The sequence below is a fragment of the Gallus gallus genome, chromosome 5 (genome assembly GCF_016699485.2).
Source record: "Gallus gallus isolate bGalGal1 chromosome 5, bGalGal1.mat.broiler.GRCg7b, whole genome shotgun sequence".
NCBI lineage: Eukaryota > Metazoa > Chordata > Aves > Galliformes > Phasianidae > Gallus > Gallus gallus.
The window spans coordinates 4,193,336-4,215,490 of record NC_052536.1 but is presented as its reverse complement, the minus strand read 5'-3'; the positions used below and the strand labels follow the sequence as shown (position 1 = coordinate 4,215,490).

At 38.8% G+C, this 22,155-nt stretch overlaps 1 protein-coding gene across 8 annotated transcripts in view; it reads right to left on the bottom strand.

Annotated features, from left to right (window-relative positions):
- The window catches only part of METTL15P1 (methyltransferase like 15 pseudogene 1), a 115,960-nt gene that overhangs the window by 6,391 nt on the left and 87,414 nt on the right, over positions 1–22,155 (bottom strand). For 4 of the 8 annotated variants that reach the window (XM_025150640.3, XM_025150639.3, XM_025150641.3 and 1 more), the window contains exons 5-7: positions 20,795–20,986; positions 17,627–17,805; positions 6,237–9,587 (exon numbers count right to left, since the gene is read on the bottom strand). In XM_025150640.3, coding sequence (XP_025006408.1) covers positions 9,142–9,587; positions 17,627–17,805; positions 20,795–20,986 — 817 coding nt within the window. In that variant the 3' untranslated portion in view covers positions 6,237–9,141. Of the gene's footprint in view, positions 1–157; positions 9,588–10,622; positions 14,280–17,626; positions 17,806–20,794; positions 20,987–22,155 lie in introns of those variants that run through there. The other 4 variants (NM_001199422.2, NM_001397410.1, XM_046941559.1 and 1 more) reach the window with 3 other exon arrangements.

The following is a 22,155-nucleotide window of genomic DNA, read 5'->3' as shown; positions in this document are numbered from 1 at the left end:
ATATACAGAGCTGGATTTAAAAGCACATTTGTCTTCCCCCTATTACTGTTGATCATGCATTAGAAATCATACATCCATGTAGAGACACTGAGCTATCTCACCACTGCAGCTTATCCTAAAGCAGGAAAAAGTGAATGAAAAAAGTAACAAAATATTGCATACACATGCATGAAATTTTATTAAAAATTTCAAGTTAACTTACTTAACATCACCATAAAGTGGATTTTTTTCCATTAAGGTGTTCAGTTTTATAGATTACTTTTTACATTTTGATTACATGTTTTTTTTTTCTTCTATCTTCCACAAGGTCTGTGAGGAGAGGAAGGGCAGATATTCTTCTACTTTCACTTAAATTTTTTGCAACATTTGTTATAACACTCCAGTTTTCATTAATTAATCCCCAAAAAGCCTGCTTTAATTGTACAACACATGAGGTGTAAAAAGGCCTCCACATCGGCTTTAATTCTGAAAGACTTGTAATAGCATACTAATTGCTTTTAAACAACTGCACAATACATGCATGGGTATAAAGACAGAAACCCACAGTCCATCAAACAGAATTTGTGATCCTGTGAAAACAGCCCTTACTGGAGAGATTGTGGGGGCATGAGAGAAGCAGGTCTGAACTCTTTAATACTTCTGCTAAAGACATTAGGTAGGACAGCGACAAACTGGCTTATGGGTTTTGTTACTTCTCTGGTTCTTCAAGTTCTTCTCATTTTTCACAAGTACTTTTGTACTGCAATACTACAAATAATGAGCCAAGATTAAGATAATTTAAATTAATCAAATTAAATCACCAACAATCTGTATCTAGAACTGCTTGTCACAGACATCCCACCTCTGCATGTCTCTTTACCCCAGGGCAAACATCCTCACACATCCTTCCTCACGGTGCTGAGACACTCCTTAGAGTATAAACTTTCTAATTAATACCATGTCTTTTCCAATATAAAGAGCAGCATTACAGCAAATTACTACATGAATCATTAATAATAATAGAAATGTTACTCCAAAAAGCAGCATGCAAAGCCTTATACAACACTTGCTATTAGAGGATGGCCATTTGTTAAAAGTGCATACAGAAATAACTATATTTTCCATTCACAGTATATTAAGACCCCTCTCTTCCGGGGCTCTTAATGAACCAGACAATAGGGCGAGGGCAGAGGCAGCACTACAGGCAGCAGGGCAGGGCTGATCAGTCTCTTGCCATTCGGGCTATCTTGTAGTGTTAGTGAGCCTGCTGGTTGCCATGGGTGCACCCTGGTGGAAGGCTGCTGTCAGAAAAACTGTGGAGACCCAGGCAGAGGTCCCATGCTCACACAGGAGGAAGACTGTAGCCAAGAAGACTGTAGAGAGCCAGACTGAGGACCTGTGCATGCTGATGGTAAGATATGTTTGGCAACTCAGACTGAGGTCCCGTCACAAGATGCTAGTACACAGGTCACTGGCTGTGTTGACTGCTAAAACCTGGCCTTTGCAGTGCCAGATGATGGAGGCCGCACTTGCATAAGATGTGACCAACTGAATGACTTACTCAGTCTTGTGATTGACCTGAAGGAGGAGGTAGAGAGGCTGAGGACCATAAGGACTGTGAGAGGGAGATTGACCAGTGGTGCCAGTCACTATCAGCCCCGAGATCTTGGCACACGGCTGAGGCTCTGCATGGAGCATGTCAACCCCTGCCGCCTTGCAAACAGGTGGTAGAAGGGAACCAACCAGCAGACGGTGCTGCAGTGAGCTCCCTGTCCTCTCCTCCCCCTAGCAGAAATTTGAGAGAGGAGGAGGAGTGGAAACAGATACTGGCTTGGTGAGGTGGGCATCCCCCATCCCGACCATCCTCAGCTCCCCAGGTGCCTCTGCACAATAGGTTTGAGGCCCTGGAACTTGAGGGAGAGGTGAATAAGACTGTGGAGGGAGGCCCACCCGTGAGGTTGCCTCGGGTGAAGCGGTCAACCCCACGCCTCACAACTGCCTCCACCCGGAAGGACAGAAGGATAGTTGTCATAGGTGACTCCCTCCTGCGAGGAACGGAAGGCCCTATATGTCGGCCTGACCCTACCCGTAGGGAGGTGTGCTGCCTCCCTGGGGCACAGGTCAGGGACATTTCAAGCAAACTTCCTGGACTGATTCGCCCTTCTGACTATTACCCCTTATTGATAATTCAGGCTAGCAGAGATGAAATTGCTGAGAAAAGCCTGACATCTATCAAGAAAGACTTCAGGGGACTGGGGCGGGTAGTTGATGGAGCTGGCATGCAGGTGGTTTTCTCTTCTATACCTTCAGTGGCAGGAAAGGGTACTGAGAGGATCCAAAAAACCTATCTCTTAAATAAATGGCTCAGAGGTTGGTGCAATCACAGGAATTTTGGGTTTTTTTTGACCACGGGGCAATTTACTCAGCACGTGGCGTGATGGCTGCAGATGTAAGTAGCCTGTCTCTGAGGGGTATGAGAATCTTGGCTGAGGAACTGGCGGGCACTCATTGAAAGGTCTTTAAACTAGGTATGAAGGGGGAAGGGGACAAAACGAGGGCCACTGGGGTTGAGCGGGTCGTTCGAGGGCTCGTACCAAACTCCATGAGCAAAGATGGTGGAGTACAAAGGAATGGAGTAGGGCAGGGGGATGCTGGGGATGCTACTGTTCTAGGGGATCCTAGATCCTCTATAAAGGTGGTGAGATGGAAAGCCCAACTGAAGTGCCTTTATACCAATGCACGCAGCCTGAGTAATAAACAGGACGAGTTGGAAACTGATGCACTTGGAAAGTTATGACCTTCTTTCTATCACAGAAACATGGTGGGATGACTCCCACAACTGGAATACTACCATTGAAGGGTATCGGCTCTTTAGAAGGGATAGGCGAGGTAGGAAGGGTGGGGGAGTTGCCCTCTATGCCAAAGAGTGGATAGATTGTGAGGAGCTCCCTCTGAGAAACAGTCAGGAACAGATCGAGAGCCTGTAGGTTAGAATTAGGGATGGTACTAATAAAGGTCAGCTGGTGATAGGGGTATACTACAGGCCACCTGATCAAGGGGAGGCTGTTGACGAGGCTTTCTTGATGCAGATGCGGGAGGCATCATGCTCACCGGTCCTCATCCTGACGGGGGACTTCAATCATCCGGACATCTGTTGGGAAGACCACACAGAGAGCTGCAAGAGGTCCAGGAGGCTCATGGAATCCATTGATGATAACTTTCTGGTCCAGGTATTGGACAGACCAACCAGAGGTGAAGCATTGCTGGACCTGCTGCTCACCAATGCGAAAGAGATCATCAAAGGCGTCCACGCTGGAGGCAGCCTGGGCTGCAGCGACCATGCCCTGGTTGAGTTTGTGATCTCAAGGGATGTGGACCTGGAAAAGAGTGGGGTCAGGACCCTGAACTTTGGAAGAGCGAACTTTAAGCTGTACAATGGCTTGTTGGCCAAGATCCCCTGGGATGCTGTCCTTAAAGATAAAGATGTTGAGGAGAGCTGGCTACTCTTCAAGGATGCCCTCCTGAAAGCACAAGAGGTCTCCATCCCTCTGAATAAGAAAGTGGGCAGACGAGATAGGAAACCGGCATGGCTCGGCAAAGACCTGCTGAGCACACTGGGGGCGAAGAAAGGTGCATACAAGCTCTGGAAACAAGGGTGTGTCACCTGGGAAGAGTACAGGGATGCTGTCCGGACTTGCAGACGTAGGATCAGGAAAGCCAAGGCGCAGGTAGAACTGAACTTGGCGAGGAATGTGAAAAACAATAAGAAGACATTCTACAGGTACATTGGCCAGAAGAGACAGGCCAAAACAGGTGTACCTTCTTTAGTAAATTTAAAAGGAGAACTGGCTTCAACGGACAAAGAGAAAGCTGAGGTACTGAATGAGTTCTTTGCCTCGGTCTTCACTGGTGGCCAGGATTCTAGTCTTTCTCATGTCCCTGAGCCCTGCACCTCCAAGCCTCTAGGTGGGGATCAGGGGGGTAAATCCCCTCCCACTGTAAGGGCAGAACAAGTCCAAGACCGCCTCATGAGACTGGATGAGTACAAGTCTTTGGGGCCGGATGCCGTGCATCCCAGGGCTCTGAAGGAGCTGGCTGAGGTGGTTGCCAAGCTGCTCTCCATCATATTTGAGAAGTTGTGGCTGTCAGGCGAGGTCCCAGACGACTGGAGGAAGGGTTACGTTACTCCTATTTACAAGAAAGGGAGCAAGGAGGACCCAGGGAACTACAGGCTGGTGAATCTCACCTCTGTGCCTGGGAAGATCATGGAACAGATCCTCCTGGATGACATACTTGATCACATGAGGAATGAGCGTGTGATCCGAGACAGCCAGCACGGCTTCACCAGGGGGAGGTCATGCTTAACCAATCTTGTGGCCTTCCATGATGGAGTGACGGCTTTGGTGGATGAGGGGAAGGCAACCGATGTCATTTACCTGGACTTGACCAAGGCCTTTGACATGGTCACCCACCACATCCTTATCTCCAAATTGGAGGGATGTGGATTTGATGGGTGGACCACTCGTTGGATAAGAAATTGGTTGAAAGGCCGCAGACAGAGGGTGGTGATCAATGGTTCCATGTCCACGTGGAGGCCGGTAACGAGCGGAGTCCCCCAGGGGTCTGTCTTGGGACTGGTGCTCTTTAACATCTTTATCAATGACACTGACGATGGAATTGAGTGCACCCTCAGTAAATTTGCTGACAACACCAAGCTGAGTGGTGCGGTTGACACGGAGGAAGGAAGGGATGCCATTCAGAGGGAATTGACAGACTTGAAAGGTGGGCCCAGGTGAACCTAATGAGGTTCAACACAGCAAAGTGTAGGGTTTTGCACTTGGGCTGGACGAACCCCAGGCATCTATACAGACTGAAAGGAGCAGTCCTTGAGAGCAGCTCTGCAGAGAAGGACATGGGGGTCCTGATAGATGACAAACTTAACATGAGCCAGCAGTGTGCTCTTGCAGCTCAGAAAGCAAATGGGCTCCATCATGAGAGGGGTGGCCAGCAGGGATAGGGAGGTGATTGTCCCTCAATACTCTGCTCTTGTGAGGCCCCATCTGGAGTACTGTGTCCAGGTATGGAGCCCCCAGTACAAGAAAGACAGAGAGCTGTTGGAGAGGGTCCAGAGGAGGGCCATGAAGATGATCAGGGGGCTGGAGCACCTCCCTTATGAAGACAGGCTGAAGGAGCTGGTCTTATTCAGCCTGGAGAAGAGAAGGCTGCGGGGTGACCTCATTGCAGCCTTTCAGTACCTGAAGGGAGCCTATAAACAGGAATAGAGTAAACTCTTTGAAATGGTAGATAACAGCAGGACAAGGGGGAACGGTTTTAAGTTAAAAGAGGGAAGATTTAGGTTGGATGTTAGGGGGAAGTTCTTTACCAGGAGAGTGGTGAGGTGCTGGAATGGGCTGCCCTGAGAGGTTGTGGATGCCCCATCCCTAGAGGTGTTCAAGGCCAGGTTGGATGGGGCCCTGGGCAACCTGGTCTAGTAAATGGGGAGGTTAGTGGCCCTGCCTGGCTGGGGGGTTGGAGATTCATGATCCTTGAGGTCCCTTCCAACCCAGGCCATTCTGTGATTCTGTGATTCTTCCAAATGTCTGTCTGCCAAATACCACAACACATGTATACCAAAGCTCACATTTCTGACACACATTTTTCCCGGTCAAGTACCAATCTCAGTAGATGTGACTATAAAAATACTGAGAAATTACTCAATTGTAAGACATGAAAAAAAAAGAAATAGTAATTCCTTATATTACTTGAAAAATATATTATTATCCCTTCACATTCTGAAACAATGAAAATGAAAATCTTACCTTCTTACTTATCAACTCTTTGCATTCTATTGGATTAACTAATTGAGTCAGATTTTTAAATACTTTTCAAAATAAAGTACCTTTACAATGCATAAGAATAGTCTTGATAGCTGATTTTTTATCTTTTTAACTTTTTTCCCAAATTCTTCTGAAGTACAAACAGGAAAAGATATATTCTGGCAATACACTCTGCATATACATATTCCTTGGCAACACCACCATCTTTCTACTACCACTAATTGATATTCTATTTGATATTACTTGATAGAATTTGATGTTCTACAAGTATTGAACATATCAGCCATTTTTGCTCAGCCCACTGTACACAGTACCATGGGATACTGCCACATTCTTTCTCAAGATGGGAGACAGTTTTTGTTTCTTTGTTTTTGATACATGGTCTTGCATTTTCCCATTTTAAACTGAATATCACTCAACTTTAATGGCAGTTCTTTTTTTAAGAAATCATATAAAATTTGTATCAGCAGGATTTAATTTTCATTGAGACTGATTTTCTACCAGATATTATCACATTCATGAATACTGTATTTGATTATGTTAAAATAACAACAACAAAAACAGTAAAATTTACTTCTATGACATGACCGACATACTACATTAGAAAAGTTCAACATATGCTATGTATACAAGTATCCTGGAAAAAAATATAAAGACTTAATATCCTTCAGATAACATAACTTCACCAATAAAAAAGAAGTACCTGTAGAACCCCTTCTTGTTCTCTTGCCCAGTTCAGCTCCATCTACACCTTGGCTTCCCTAATCCTATCTCTACACACATGGACAACAGCCCTGTATTCCTCCCAGGACACACAACCCTGCTTCCACCTTCTATACATTTCCCCCTTTTCTCTCAGTTTAATCTGCATGTCATTGCACAGCCACGATGGTCGCCTGCCTCTCCTGCTCAACTTCTGCTGGGGGATGGAGAGCTGTTGCGATCTCAGACTGGTGTCCTTAAAGAGCTGCCAGCTCTGTTCTGTACCCATGCCCTTAAGGATTATTTCCCAGGGGATCCCACTCAGCAGTTCCTTGAGCAGCCAGAATTTTGCTCTCCTGAAGCACAGGGTCCTAGCTCTGCTTTTTGCCAGGCCCACATTCTTCAAGATCACAAACTCCACCACGGCATGGTCACTGCAGCCCAACCTGCCTCCAGTCTTAACCTCCCTAATGCTCTCCTCTGCACTGGTGAGCACCAGATCTGGTAAGGCTTCACGTTGGGTTGCTGAAGAGGCTCTGAGAATAATGAAACCAATCCTCTTCAGATAAGAGCTCAGTAACTGATGCATTTCCATGACTGTACAACTCCAACCTAAAAGGAATTGCAACCATCACTAAAGATCAAGTCTCCTGCTTTTCTAACTGAAGGAGCGTATTTACAACAACAGGTATACAATGGCTTAACTATATAAGAGTCTGTGTCTTTGAAATTAGATGGGACAAGTGTGATTTTTTATGCAGAGCCTGAACGGTAAGGAGTTTTAATGTCTTCATATAGTTTCTAGGATCCATGTACATACAACTGGTCTTGCCCTGAAGCATGTTCCTGAACAGCACATAGCACTGCATTATAACTCTTCTAAGCCTATAGCGGAAACACAATTTTTCCAACCTACAATTGGAGTACATTCCAATATGGAATCTAAACTAAAAATAATTTTACCATTTATATTTAATGTTACCTTAAATAGACACTTTTTCATACAAACATCTGTTGTCTCTAAGATGTCAACAGCAAATAACATTTGAAGTGGAATGTGGTTTTTAATATTCAATAACACATATAATGAAAGTAGTGAAAAATATTGAAATTTTGGAAGTGCCCATCATCATTCCCCCAGTATTTTAGATTGCTAATCTATGTTATCATGACCTAGCTTTACCAAAGAATTAAAGAATATCAAGTATTTCAATAAACGGTACATTACAGGTGGTTAATCTAAATTTCAACTTGTTTGTATCAATATAATCCTAAAAAACTCCAGAGAAGCAATGAATGTGAAAAAGATGCTTGATGAAAGTCATGTCTGGAATGATCCAGCATTCCTTTGAAAGCTAGTGAAGTAGTTATTTAGCTCAAAGTCAAAAATTGCATTTTCTTATTCTCTCTGCCAGTCTCCAGGTTCTCTGCAAATGTTGACCTGCTGCAGATTTTATTATTCAAATATTCAAATAAGGACTTTTTTTTCCTGAAAAGATGACTCAAAGGTCAAATAAGTTGAAACATGCTATTATGTAATCATTATTAACATGCAAAAATAGCAACAACAATGAACTTTTACAGTAAAATACAAATCTACAGCTAAATCAAATTCATTTTGACTTATTCAGAAATATATAACCAATTTTACTAGTTAGTATGCTATCTAAGTAGGAAACTGGTGTTAGGTAGTTCACTTATAAAATAAAAGTCACTGCTTACCTAAAATTACTCTTATTAAAATATCATCTGCAAAGGAGAACACTTTGGAAGAGTCACAATGCACTGGTTAATAATAATTTCATCAACACATAAAACTTTTACTGGATCTATGCGTAGAATTTAGGACTACAGGAATAACTTCAAATTATCTAGTACAAATCTTCCTGGTGTTTGCTCTCTGCTTATAATATCCAAGTGAAATACAGAGGCCTTCTGAAGTACCCTTTCTTCTCAAGACCTATTCATTATTTAAAATCAGTAAACAATAAATAACCAGGTTATCATACATGTAAATATCTTCTTATTAACAGAGGTAAGAGATCATTCATAAATTCCTGGATTAGGCATAAGGTTATGATATTAATTTATGTAAGATCAAGCTACTGTCACACATATGTTAATACAACAAATCAACAGACAGATTTATGTATCAAGAATTCTTTATATCATGAGTTCTTAGGCTACTTTAAAAACATACACTAGATTAAAACAGTCAGTTGACTTTGTTGTGTGACATAAATAGCCATAAAAACACGTTTGTCTCAATCAGCTACTGAATTTAGACTGAAAGTGTCAGAGTTCTGAGTTGAGTCTAAAGGAAATATTTTAAATATATCAAAACTATGGTTTATAAAAGCTTTAGTTTTTGTCATTTTAAAAAGAGATATACGTTTTGTATAATCAGTAACACCCATTCATGTAACTTATTTTACTTATTTTATTACTCTACCTTTTGATGTTCTACTTTACACCCTAATCAAAAAGAAGTACAGTGGTGGAAAAAATGTTTTTTAACTGTCTTTTCCATTTTATTTTTCTGTTTGATGTTATCTGTCCAGTTAGTCCTCCAGAAAACAAAATTGTAGGAAATGATACAATTATATAATGATTCATTTTTATTTCAGAGTTTAACAGCAGCTCTTAGCTTGGCCGACCTCGCTCTTGGGTTTGTTAGAATATCCTTGGCCTGAGGTGTGAGAACTTTTTTCTGTATAAAAGTCCACTTTGAGTTGGATTTTCCATGGGGGAATTCATGTGTATCTTCTTCTTTGGAGCAATTTTTCAGAGCCTGTCTTATCTTCTGCTTTGAGCCAAGATTGTACTTTTCTGTCATGTCTATTCCATGAAGGAAACGTTTGATGATACGATCTTCTAGAGAATGAAAGGAGAGGGCTACAAGACGACCTCCAGGTTTTAGAAACTTCTCAGCTGTCTTCAGCCCTATAAAGAGTTCATGAAGCTCATCATTTACAAATATTCGCAGACCTTGGAAAGTTTTGGTAGCAATGTGTGTAGGTCTCTGAAGCAGATCTTTTCGTGCATACAACGCTGATGCTGGAAAAGCACCTGTCATACATTTGAAAAGGCACACATTACAATTTTGTTATTTCTACACTGCTATTCTGACATTAATCCACGTATGCATGATGACTTTAAAGGAGTGCATACTTATCACAGAACCCTGAGTGAGCTTCCTTCTTTTAAAGACATAATTATCTTCTGCTTTAGATCCCCTTTCCTGAAAGTAAATTCTATTATACTGAGCTGACTTGTAGGTTTTCCTACAACCCATTGGAGCTGCTTCCTCAAATGCTTCAAGTTAAAATGCAAAATGATAGCTGAAACCAAACTAGGGAAAAAAATGAAGATGGCTAGATAAATCCTACATCTTACAATTCAGTGTAGTCAACATCAATTCATTAGCTGTTTGCGACAGTTTGTTTATGCTTTTAAGGCAAGTTTAAAAAAAAAAAAAAAGATGGACACTAATTTTTAACTGTTGCCTTCTAGCTTATAATACATTTATTCCCATACAGAGATATAATGAAAACAATGTTTTCATTTCAGCTTACCTAATGGTATTTTTCAATTAATTACTTAAAGCTTAAAAGAGACATTCCAGTTTGGAGATAAAACTTCTTGCTCACTAAACCAGTGTTCCTTCAAATGTTCATGAATGACCTTAAGAAATGAAAATGCAGCTAACATTGCCGGTTTTTGACACAGCAGACCATGCCAAGGTAAGAGTTACTTGGAAGAAATATCACTAGCTTAGGCGACACTGGTGGCACTGAACTCCATAAACTCTGTTCTTGACTTTCCCCAGAGATCTTATGAGTTATTCAAGTCCCGTTATAAAGAGACTGGAAATGTGATGGAAATTCTAATATAGCCTCAATTGATGTATTTTAGGCTTGAATCTTCATTATCAAAATACAGAGCAAAGAACTGGAGATTTGACGGATCAAAGTAAAAAAAGTACAAGAGCCTACATGACTTGTGAAACCTGAATAAACTTATAATCTATTATGTAAGTAAATGCAGAAGTCATAGGAGCACATAAATGGAAATAATTATTTTTCCAAAGAAGAGGGTCCATTAGAGATAAGACAATACATCACGTATGTATTAAAAAGCCTTAATTCCATTCCAGTACTAAACTACAAAATTATAAAGTAATGGATTTGAAGTAATTGTAGTTCATAACCAAATAACCAAGTAATTGATAATCTACATAATGGAGAAAAGAGTGTGGTTCCTGTGAAACAAATTGACTAAATTCACATTTACAAATGTGATTGAAGAAAATTTAATAAAAATATCATAATATTTCTATGTTTGCACAAGTATGCTAGCACAAAATACTGAATTTCTTCAGAGTTTTAAAGGAAAGATTCTACTTACGTCAGGAAACATAAATGTATAGCATCACAAAAGCAAATGATCATCACTATTCAACAAAGGGAGAAGCCAATAATGAGGTTTAAAATTTCAGTCATTATCAACAAAATCATTACAATGTATGTGAAACATCCAAGACGTGTTTCCACATACCCAATTTTCACAGCTACGTTCCCTACCTCCTCTGACCCTAATGACAAAAATGCCTGAATTAACTGAAAAAACACTGCCACTGCTGTTTCTGTTACAGCTGTCTGAATGCCTCAAGATGGGAAGTGGCAATGGGATCCATTTATCTCAACACGTTCTACTATTCAGGGATGTGGAGCTTTGAAATCTGCTTCACAATCCAAATAAGGCCAATTTAAAGTGTATAATCTCAGGGAACTTGGCTCCCCTATCACTTACAGACTCCAGAAAAAGTTACATTTGCTAGCAAGTACCATTTCTGTCTTCTAGATCGCCATATTCTGTACTTTGCATAAATCATAAAAGGAACACTTACTCTAATTTTAGAAAAAGCTTAAAAAATAAGGGCTTGGGCAAAATGAGAAGTCAATCTCAGAAGACACATCAAGCCTGTAGAACCTGGCACAACATCCCTTTCCATAGTTTTTACATGCCTAAAAAGTCTCTGATTTGAAAATGGAATGTTTCAAACAGCCATTGATTGCTATTTATGTGTGGAGAAAATTGTCTCTTCATACGTAACATAAAGACATCACATACTGAGGAAAATTAACTATCTTCTCTAAATAGGCAACTAATAGCTACAAATACAAGGAGTTTGCTCAGAACTCTTGAGTAATTATTAAATGAAATGTCAGGGTTAAAATCAGTATATAATGTATTCAAAAATACATCATGATACATATATTTCAATAGCATTCACTAAATGATTAAAAATACATGGTTTTGCATTCTCCATAAGACCTGTTTTAGGTTTCTGTCAGAGTAAAATTTTTCTTCAACAGAATTCAAAATAGACACATAGATACTTGGGTATCTTTTGAATTCAACTACAAAAGTCATGGGTTCTTGACTATGAAATGGATTTGAAAATTACATCACGCAACAAGTCTATTTCTTTCTTCTTCCAAGCCTACATTTTAAAAAAATTGAAAATATACCTTACACTTCTCTCTGTACTTCCAAAACCAAGCCTATGTTCACTCTACTGAAAACAGCCATAACTTGAATGAAAAAGCACAGTTTCCATACAAAGTATTTCCTACTAACAAGCTAGTGGCTTAGAATGCACTATGCTTTTTATTCCACCGAACTCTACTGTACTATTCTACCACTTTTATACAGAATCTCCTTTCTCTTGCCACTTGCTGAAAAATTTACAGCTGTGATGTCAAGAGCATCAGTTTTATGCTTTCAATTTTGGGCTGTTACTATCCATAGCTGGTGTTCACCTCTCAAAGTAGATCCACAGAATTTTTCACTGTGGTGTTTTAACAGCCTAACTATTTTAGCAGCCTAAATATTCTTTAAAAAATTCTGCTAGCTTTCTGTGAATGATCTATTTCTCATATTCTAAGCACATTCCAGCTTCCAAAAGTATCACCAGAAAAAATCGAGTCAAGTCACAAAAGTACAGGATGAAATTTTGGTGCAAAACTGACAGTGCTTATTGATTGGAAGCCTAGAATGAGATTCCTTAACTTAAATTTCCACAGTCAATCTCACTGGAATTTTAGTGAAATACTCAAAGCTTTAGGTTCTGTGTCATCAAAATATCTTTGACTTCTGTGAATGAACAAGATGATATACAGATCTATTCAAAATTATTTTGTAAAAGTTACATGCTAATCTCTGGTCAGATAATTGTCCAATATGGTTGAGTGCAATGCCTTCCTTCAAAAATCTTCTATGACAATTAACTTTGTTTCAAAATATCTATCAACTAGGAGGTAAATTTGAAAAGTGAATCCTTGTAACACAGATTTATGACAGACTTGGAAGATAAGTAAAGAAATTAAAACCCTAATATATTCTGTAAACATATTAAAACATTACGTGCCTCAGATGAACACATTCAAACAGCACTGTTGGACATATATAATGATACAGAATCAAATTCAAGAAACTGGTAAAGAAATATAGCCACTGAATAGTTTTATGCAACCAAAAACCCTAACTAAAATCATAACATCTTAAAATGCAATGGCTTATTGGTTTGTCTAGATTGCTATCAGCTAATACATACAATTTGTGGTAGTGATTTCTGTCAGACACATGGACCTTCATCTCTTTTAATAAAGACAGCAGATATAATCTGTGTGCCAGGAGAGAATTTTTTTTTCTACTCCACTCTTAGCTGTCTGTTATTGTTAAACAAAATCTACCTGTATTTTCTGCAAAAATCTCTCACCCAACCCCCTCCAATTACCACAACACTAAAAGAAAATCCTTCCTGGTAACAGGCTGTACAATGTACAAAAATGCATATATAAAGATCTGTATGGGAAGCTTGCAAAATTAATTTCATTCATAAAAACATCGCACTTCTGGCTAGATAACTGGTTTGAAATCCCAGTGAGATAAATTATCATTTTTAGTTTTGGAATGCCCTGATGTTACTGACACTTTAAAAAATGTAATAGATTCACAAGTTAAAATGTATTGAAATTCTTAAGCTTGTGAATGAAATTAGCAACCTGCTGTGCCTGTCAATAAGAACTATTAAAGTCCCCAGAGTGCATAAGTGTGGGAGAGTTTAAAAATTAATTCAGATTGTGCACCTGTTTGCAGGAATTCGTCTGCTGAATTAGAATTGCATTTAATAAGTTTCTGTGACGCAACTAATGTCCTTTTGTCTAGGCTCCCTCAGTACAATGTTAATTCCCACTCTTCTGAAATTCAGGCAATATTACAAATTCCAAACTGATGAAGTCTATAAATGTGGACCAATCTGAATGAGATTGGCTTTACCTATTAAAGTTTTTTAAACTGTTCATGTTTCTTTAATATCTCATCATTTCAAATTAAGTCCAAAGGACTACAAAATCTCAAAATGACATATAGATCATATACCTAAATATCATTACAAAAAAATCCAATTGTGAAAACAAACAAAAATATAACAAATTATATTACCCACTAGAAAAAAAAATGAGAGTCGTATAGTAGCATAGTAGTAGTACAGAGAGTAGTATAAAACACATTAAAATTAACATCTAAAAAATTTCACAATTTCTAACCAGTTTTCCCGCCCATCCAGTTAATTCTACAATTTCAAAACAGAACTCAAAAAGCTTCAGCAACAGCCATCAGAAATGTTTCTCAGTTGACTTCCACATGTCTATTTACAGATGTTCAGTTAAAACCTCTGTTCACTGTGACAGATATCTGCATGAAAATTGTAAGAAGTAGAGTTAAAATGCTGGAGAAAGAGATGATGTTCACATCGTTGATAAAAAAAAAAAATCCCTCCTTTTTCCCTATGTAAATTCTAGACCCCATAGATTACTCAAAGACCTCCTTATTTAAATGGATCAAAAGCTTTTAGAAGTACTTTTTTGAGGGGTAAGGGGGGTTGTTTATTTGTTTGTTTTGGTAGGATCTTATTCAATGGCATAGTATGTAGAAAGACAACTTCCAGGCTCTATGCCAAGAGTTAGAAGGACTTGTTTTCTTGAATTGCAACAAAAGACTGTAATAAATGTGTTGATACCTAGGCTAGCCTCAAGCTGTTGTAGGCAAACTCAATGTACAAATTAATTTATAATTTTTTAAGTTGTACCTTAACATTCTAACTCTTGCCAATACAAATTTTAGAAATGTCTGATTGTCATGTCACTGCTGTGGAGGTGGGTGTTGGTTGTTGTTTTGTTTTTTTTTCCAATTATATCCTTCAAATTTATCTCCCAATCAATTAGTAACAGCAATATATCCTCTAACTCTTTTCTTTACTTTTTGTTTCTTGTGTAGACTAGACTAGCACTTGCCTTTTCCAGTTTCGGTCTAGTACAAATCTAGCTTGAATTCACTGGGATTCACTTAGTAGCCAGAACTTTACACAGAGTTTGGAGTTTTAGAAAATCTGAAATCATACTAAATAATCACATGAAAAAAAATAGGGACTATATATGAAATATCAGGTATTCAAATCAACAAAGAGGTACAAAGAAATAACCACTCTCACTGACTACATTTTCTGCTTATATTCTGGCTTCTTAACCAGGCAGAAAATGTTCTTGTTCTGGAGAGAAAATTGTGCTCTGATAGAATCTGGAAAATTTAAAACATGAGATTTTATTACTATAATGATTTAATTGCTTATTTCTAAGGACTTGGCATTTAACTAATAAGTCATAGAGCTTAATCTGCTTAAATCCTTAACTAGACAAGGTTTTCTGAACTGGGCTACAAGAGGATTCTACAGCTGTAATCTCTGGTCTTTTAGTTATTGTTTACCTTAATAACTTCATGGATATCATTTTGCAGAAGAACAGGTTATCAGTTGAGCTGTTAAACTTACCAGAAATTTTCTTAATGTATACTCAGTTCAAAAACTATTAAGGATTTACCCTTGATCTCCTTTACTGGAGAAAACAAATTAAAATTGTAAGAATTTCTACCCAAACAGGGATAAACGCAGTGGTCCTAAAACTGTTTTAACTACTTACATACTCCACAAAAAGTTCAAAACACATATTTACTGCCTTGGCAAAAAAATGTTGGATTAATTTTCCTTGGCATGCATAGTAAAAAATGCCTTCGTGATTTCACATATTAAGCAGCTCTTCAAATATATTAGAGTTTAATGTCAGAAAAAGAAAAGCCCTGTCACTGAGGCAGAAGGTGACCATTAGGTGACAAGTCACATGCAATCCATTAAACATAAAGGGACTGCAGAATCACAGAATGGTTGAAGTTGGATGGGATCACTTGGGATCATCAAGTCCATCCCCCATACAGAATCACCTAAAGGACATTGCCTAGGATCACATCCAGGCAGGCTTTGAATATCTCCAGAGAAGGAGACTCCACAACTCTTCTGAGCAGCTTGTTCCTGTGCTCTGTCACCCTCACAGTGAAGAAGTTTTTCTCACATGCAGATATAACTTCCTGTGTTTTACTTTGTGCCTGTTGCCTCTCATCCTCTTGCCAGGCACCACAGAAAACAGACTGGTCCCTGCCTTGGTACACTCCCTTAAAACATATTTACACATTAATAAGATTCCCTCTTCAGACTTCTCCAGGATGAACATGCCCAGCTCTCTCAGCCTTTCCTCATAAGGGTGATGTTACAGGTCCCCAACTTTCTTTGTTGCCCTCCAGTAGTTCCCTGTCTTGTTTGAACTGGGGAGCCCAGAACTGGAGACAGTACTCTAGATGTGGCCTCACCAGGGCAGAGTTGAGGAGGAGGATCACCTCAGTCTGCTGGCACGCTACTCTTCCTAATGCACCTCAGGAGTCCATCAGCCTTCTTGGCCACAAGGGCACATTGCTGGCTCATGGTCTGCCAACTGTCCACCTGGACACCCAGGTTCTTCTCTGCAGGGCTGCTTTGCAGTAGGTCAGCCCCCAGACTGTACTGGTGAGCATGCAGCTATTCCTTCCTATATGCAGGACCCTGAACTTGACCTTGTTGAACTTCATGATATTTTTCTCTGCCTATTTCTTCAAGGTCTCTTTGAATGCAAGTGTAGTCCACTGGTGTATCTGCCAGTCCACCAATTTGCCATCATCAGCAAACTTAGTGAGGGTGCACTCTGTGCCTTCACCCAGGTCATTGATGAATAAGGTGAACAAGACCGGCCACAGTACAGATCCTTGGGTGACACCACTAGCTAGAGTCCTCCAATCAGATTTAGTGTTGTTGATCATAATATTCTGAGATTTGCCATTCAATCAGTTCTTAATCCATCTTGCTGTCATCTTTTTTTCAAGTCTTCAGAATACAGACAGAGCTTTTAACATTTAGTAATGAATAGTGTTACATTTGGGTAACCATTTAAAAGTTCTAAATTTGGTTGTCGACAATTTATAGCTGTTAGAGACAAGACCCAGTAATTTTCACTTCTTGGTTAAATAAAAAGTTCCAACAATATATATTAGAATGTTAAGGCACAGTATTTCTATCATACATTTTTCCTTGGAAACTTTGACTCAAGAACACAAACGTGAAGGTTTTAAATGTGAGCACAGCTGCTGCCTAACTACATTTTGTTCATGCTGTTTACAGATAAGAGCAGGTAAGATGAAGTGTTTCAATAGGTGCTTCAGGCTGCTCTAGTTGGCATTCACAAGATGAAGCAAGCTACATATTTCTTTACTTTTTGTTTCCTTGTTCTTTAAGCAGAGAGAACAAATCTAATTTCATTCATAATTGGAAACTGCCATTGTACTTCCCTTCAAAATATTAAAATGTAGAAATTTAAGACTATGAGATGCATATGACGTATCTGATATTTGAATGCTTACCAATAGCTGGGACAAAAAATTCCCTAGGCTGCTGTCATTCTGTGTTTTAACTTGGTAGGCAAAATGATAAATCACTTCATGTAAAATCTATTATTAAACTAATCGGCAAAATACAGTATAACTTACAGGGGAAAAAAGAACTGACATCAGAGCAGAATAGGCAGGATCAGATCCTGCATGATTTCAAGTACAAATAGATCCCTCTGGGACTTTAGGGATTAATATTTTTTTCTCTTTCAGCCACTGTGAAGAATTAATGAGGGTACCTGCAACAATGCTTGCAAGCTGCTGAGTTCTGGTGATGGGATATATGCTGCGTGCCTGAACGATGGCTGAAGCGATTTTCTTGGCGTGCTTCTCCTCCCCGTATGTTCTCAGGATGGACGCAAGTGCCTGTTGATCTAAAGCATTCACAACATCAGCAGCAGTGGGCATGTCAGGGTACCTACGCACAAGAAGAGCCAATTAGTTCACTGACGTCAGTTTTCATTGACAAGAGGTGAAGCTTCGTAGCTTTGAGACAGTCAAACACACACAGTGCATACAAGTGCCTTTGAGGTTTTCAAGAGACAGCAAACCTATGAAAATGTATTTCTTGATACTTTAAGGGGAGTTTGTTCCTCAATATCAATTAAAACAGCTGAAACTTCCAAGTATGATCATAAACTATGTTTAATGAGTTGACAAGGATAAATATAGTTCAGTATCATGCTAAATTGGAAATGCTGTGTGACTGTTCCTATTTTGACAGCTTTAGAATATAAACTTGCCCCTTATAGGTTCATTTTAGTTACCTTGCAATATACATTGTTTTTTATTCAGAACTGATTTCAAGGATTTTTTCTTTCACATCTCCTGCTATGAAAACAATTGCTTATGAAAATAATTCAACTTTATGTTTCACTAAGAAGCATAAAAATTTATATCCACATATGTTTTTAAGAGAATACAATATTACAAATGAAAGGAATTATTACAATTGAAAGGGTATAAGTCATACATATGTATTTATTTATAATCTGTGCCACTTTGCTATTGAAACAGTTCAAAGTTTTAAGTGTTCATCATCTAAAGATTAACTAATGTGAAGAAAATATGCAAACTACTCAATAAATTCTCTCCTACAAAGACACTAGCATGCTGAATATTTTTCAGGCATTCATTACTCTCCTGCAGAATCTTAAAAAAAAAGATAACAAACTTAGATATCAGAAGCAAGGGGTATCATAGCAACAACTGTAGCAGAAGGCTTTTGTTATGCCACAGGTAGCCTTTGTTCTTATATACTGTTACACATATGTATACTGATGATGCAAATACAAGTCTGAAGTTCAGACTCTTGAAATCAGAGGGCTGAATCCCAGTAGGATCATGTGAGATTTTTACACAAAAATACAAAAAGGGAGCATCAAGAAATTTGCTGTCTTAAGTCTTAATGTTAATGTGATAGAAAAATTGCTTAGAAACAGAGGTTTCCCATAGGCTCTATGTGAACAACGAAAGACCAAATTACATTTCTTAAGACATGTTCATCAAAACATGAGGCAAATAAATTTTCATACTCCTAGTAGTAATATATTATGCAATTACTGCCACCATCTATGCAACACAGATCTCTGTCATTTTCACATAAAAAGCATAACGCTACTGGAATATATATTAGGTCATTTGAAGATGAAAACCGCTGTGTAAGTGTAATTTCATGCTCCTGAATGAACATAGCACCAATACTGATTACTTTAAATATAGGTGATTCATTTAGTAATTGTTAATTTAACAATTAAATAAGCTTGATGTGCCTCCTGCACAATACAAAATAAAACCAGCAAGACTGCTAAGGAAAGTGAAATAGCATATCATTACGCTAGTATGTTAAAAGCAACTTTGCAATTGGATTTTAACTGTTGGATATCACCGATAGGATGTATTTTTTTAGACTTATTTTAAGGTTTCTTTTCCAGAGAAGTAAATGGGTCAGGCCGCCATTGTAGAAAGGAGGGAGGATCATAATTTGGTCAAGTGACCACTCCATGAAAAGTAAGCGTGGCAAAAAAAGGAAAGGGTACATGGTAATGAATTGTGAGCCTGCATATCAAGCAGTCTGAGGAATGGCAGAAATAACAGAGAAAACAGCCCTCATGTTGTGGGTTTTTTTGTTTTTTTTTTTAAAGAAACCACACAAAAGGCTTCCTGGGGACGATACAGCCTATACAGACCTTGCTGCAATGCAGCCAGTCAACACGTTGGCTGAAACCAAGACCAGATATCACACAATGACCAAGCAGGGAAAAGCAGAGTAGCTACTCCTTTTAAAGAAAGGAAGGAAAAACAAATTGTCTTTCCTACTCACTTCCCAATGAAAGGAAACAGAAATTCTAACTAATATTTTAATTTAATATTTTAATAAAATCTGGTTTTCTTTTTAAAAAATAAAGTAGCATGGCCAGCAAGAAGGTTATCTTCCCTCTCTACTCTGCCCTGGTGAGGTCATACTTGGAGTCCTGTGTCCAGTCCAGGGCTCCCCATTTCAGGAAAGACAGGGAACTACCGGAGGGCTACAAAGATGATTAGGGACCTGGCGTCTAGGAGGAAAGGCTGGAAGACCTGGAACTGTTCAACCTGGAGAAGACTGAGAGGGGATCTTTCCAGTGATTACAAAGATTTAAAGAGTGGGAGACAAGAGGAAGGTCGAGGTTCTATTTGGTGGTGACCTATGACAGGACAAGGGGCAATGGGCAGAACTGGAACACACAAAGTTCCATCTGAACATGAGAAAGAACTTTTGACTTTGAGAATGACAGAGCACTGGAAAAGGTTGCCCAGAGGGGCTGTGGGGTCTCCTCTGGAGATATTAAGAATCCCCCTAGATGCTTTCCTGTGTAACCTACTGTAGGGAACCTGCTTTAGTGTTTGGTTGGACTCAACAATCTCCAAAAGTCCCTTCAAACCACTACAGTTCTGTGATTCTACAAAAGCCTCCAATCTTCCCTGTGGAATGCACTACAGAAAAAGATCTTGGAAATACATCTCAAAGCTCTGGCTAACTCAGTGTCCTGTCAACATAACCATACTTGGCATCTTCTTTTGCTTTCCATAATGTTATCAGAATCTTTAAGCCTTGCAGTAAAACTTGTCCCTGCAACTGTATACCACACACACCAAAAAAGTAAGATTTGAATGGTATAGTTAAGAAAAATGTTACAAGATTAATTATGTATCACTGGAACATTCCCATTGTTTTAAAAAAGAAAGGAATATAGCCAGGATTCTAATTATTGAAAATTAAAAAAAGTTTTGTAGCAAAAGATAGACAGTATATTTGAGCAAAATTAGGTATGGTTTTATGACATGAATTCTTCACTTTAAAAGGAAATGAGATACACAGTGTTACTGAGCATATGGTTGAGTTCCAAGGATATTTTATTAACAAATACCTGTCACTATCCATCCTCATGTCCAAAGGTCCATCCTTCTGCAGTGAAAAACCTCTTTCAGGTGTATCAAATTGCATAGAAGAACATCCAGCATCCAAGAGAACTCCATCTAGAGTTCCAGGCTCAACTCCTGATGAGATTAACAAAGCCTCTGACTGGCTAAACTGTCCGAGAAGAGCTTGAATCTGTTTCCTGTAAGAAAATCACAAATAAAAACCCTCATTTTTAACAGTGCAGTGTTTTCACCTAGTATAGAAGGAATTAGTTGGTAATGCTCACTTGTCTCTGAAATAATAGTGTTATTCCCAAAGTAACAATTTAGGTATTTTCATGTGCCAGAACGCAAAACTGATACTACTCACTCATCAGTGGTTATTAAGCTTGTCTGTACTTCCTTCCTTCTTAATCTCAAAGTACCCAAAATGCTCACAACAAATCAGAAACCTGATAAAATTTTATTTTTTCAGTACAAAAAGAACTCAGAGTCATCATTCACATCCAAGGGGAATTCTCTGATCACCACAGTATTCCTTATTCTGGGCATGACTCCTAGTTATGGGATGATAAAACACAGAAAAAAAATGAATGGTTCTTGGACCTAGAAAAAAGCAGACAATGTGGAATACGATGTCTTGTGGTTAATAGTCTTCTGTCAGGAAAAAAGTCCTTAATTCTTGCCATGGGACAAATACTTGTTTTTATGGTAGTTGTCAATTCAAAAATGATTGGGCAAAATTAGATGCACTGGATCACAAGCAAATAAAAGGTAACAGAGTTGCTTTGATTTAGATACCTAAACAGTGTGGAGAATAGAGTTTTATATGCTTTTTTGCGCTTTGTATTGTTTTTTCTTGCTTTAAGGTGGTTCTTGCTTAAGATTCCTCTACTGGAGAACAAAAGTGGCATGGTAAGGGAAAAGAACATCTCTGAGGTGCCTAGCTCTCTATTGGCATCTAAACATGTGTGCTAGATTCTAGTCTATATAAAAAGGTGACCTAGAAGCAAATCACTTATTTACTTATTGTTAGAATTTCAAAAAAAAATTTAAAAGTTTAACCAATGTGTTGCTGTACCTGCAAATTTTTAATCTTTTAATCAGTACCTGCAAACAATCAAAGAAACAAAGAGAAAACAGTATATTGCAGCACCTAAAAAGAAACCACTGCCTCCACATCAGAGTCTGATATTGGCTGGATAAGTGCTCCTCAGTCTCATGCTCAAATTGCTACAAGACAGTCAGGTTAACTCACATCACTGTTAAAGTTACATGGGCAGTGGTGAGTGGATGGAGAGCACAATCCCTTACTACAAAAGGAAGATGCTTATATGATGCTTTCTGAGAAGTCAACATTATAGACATT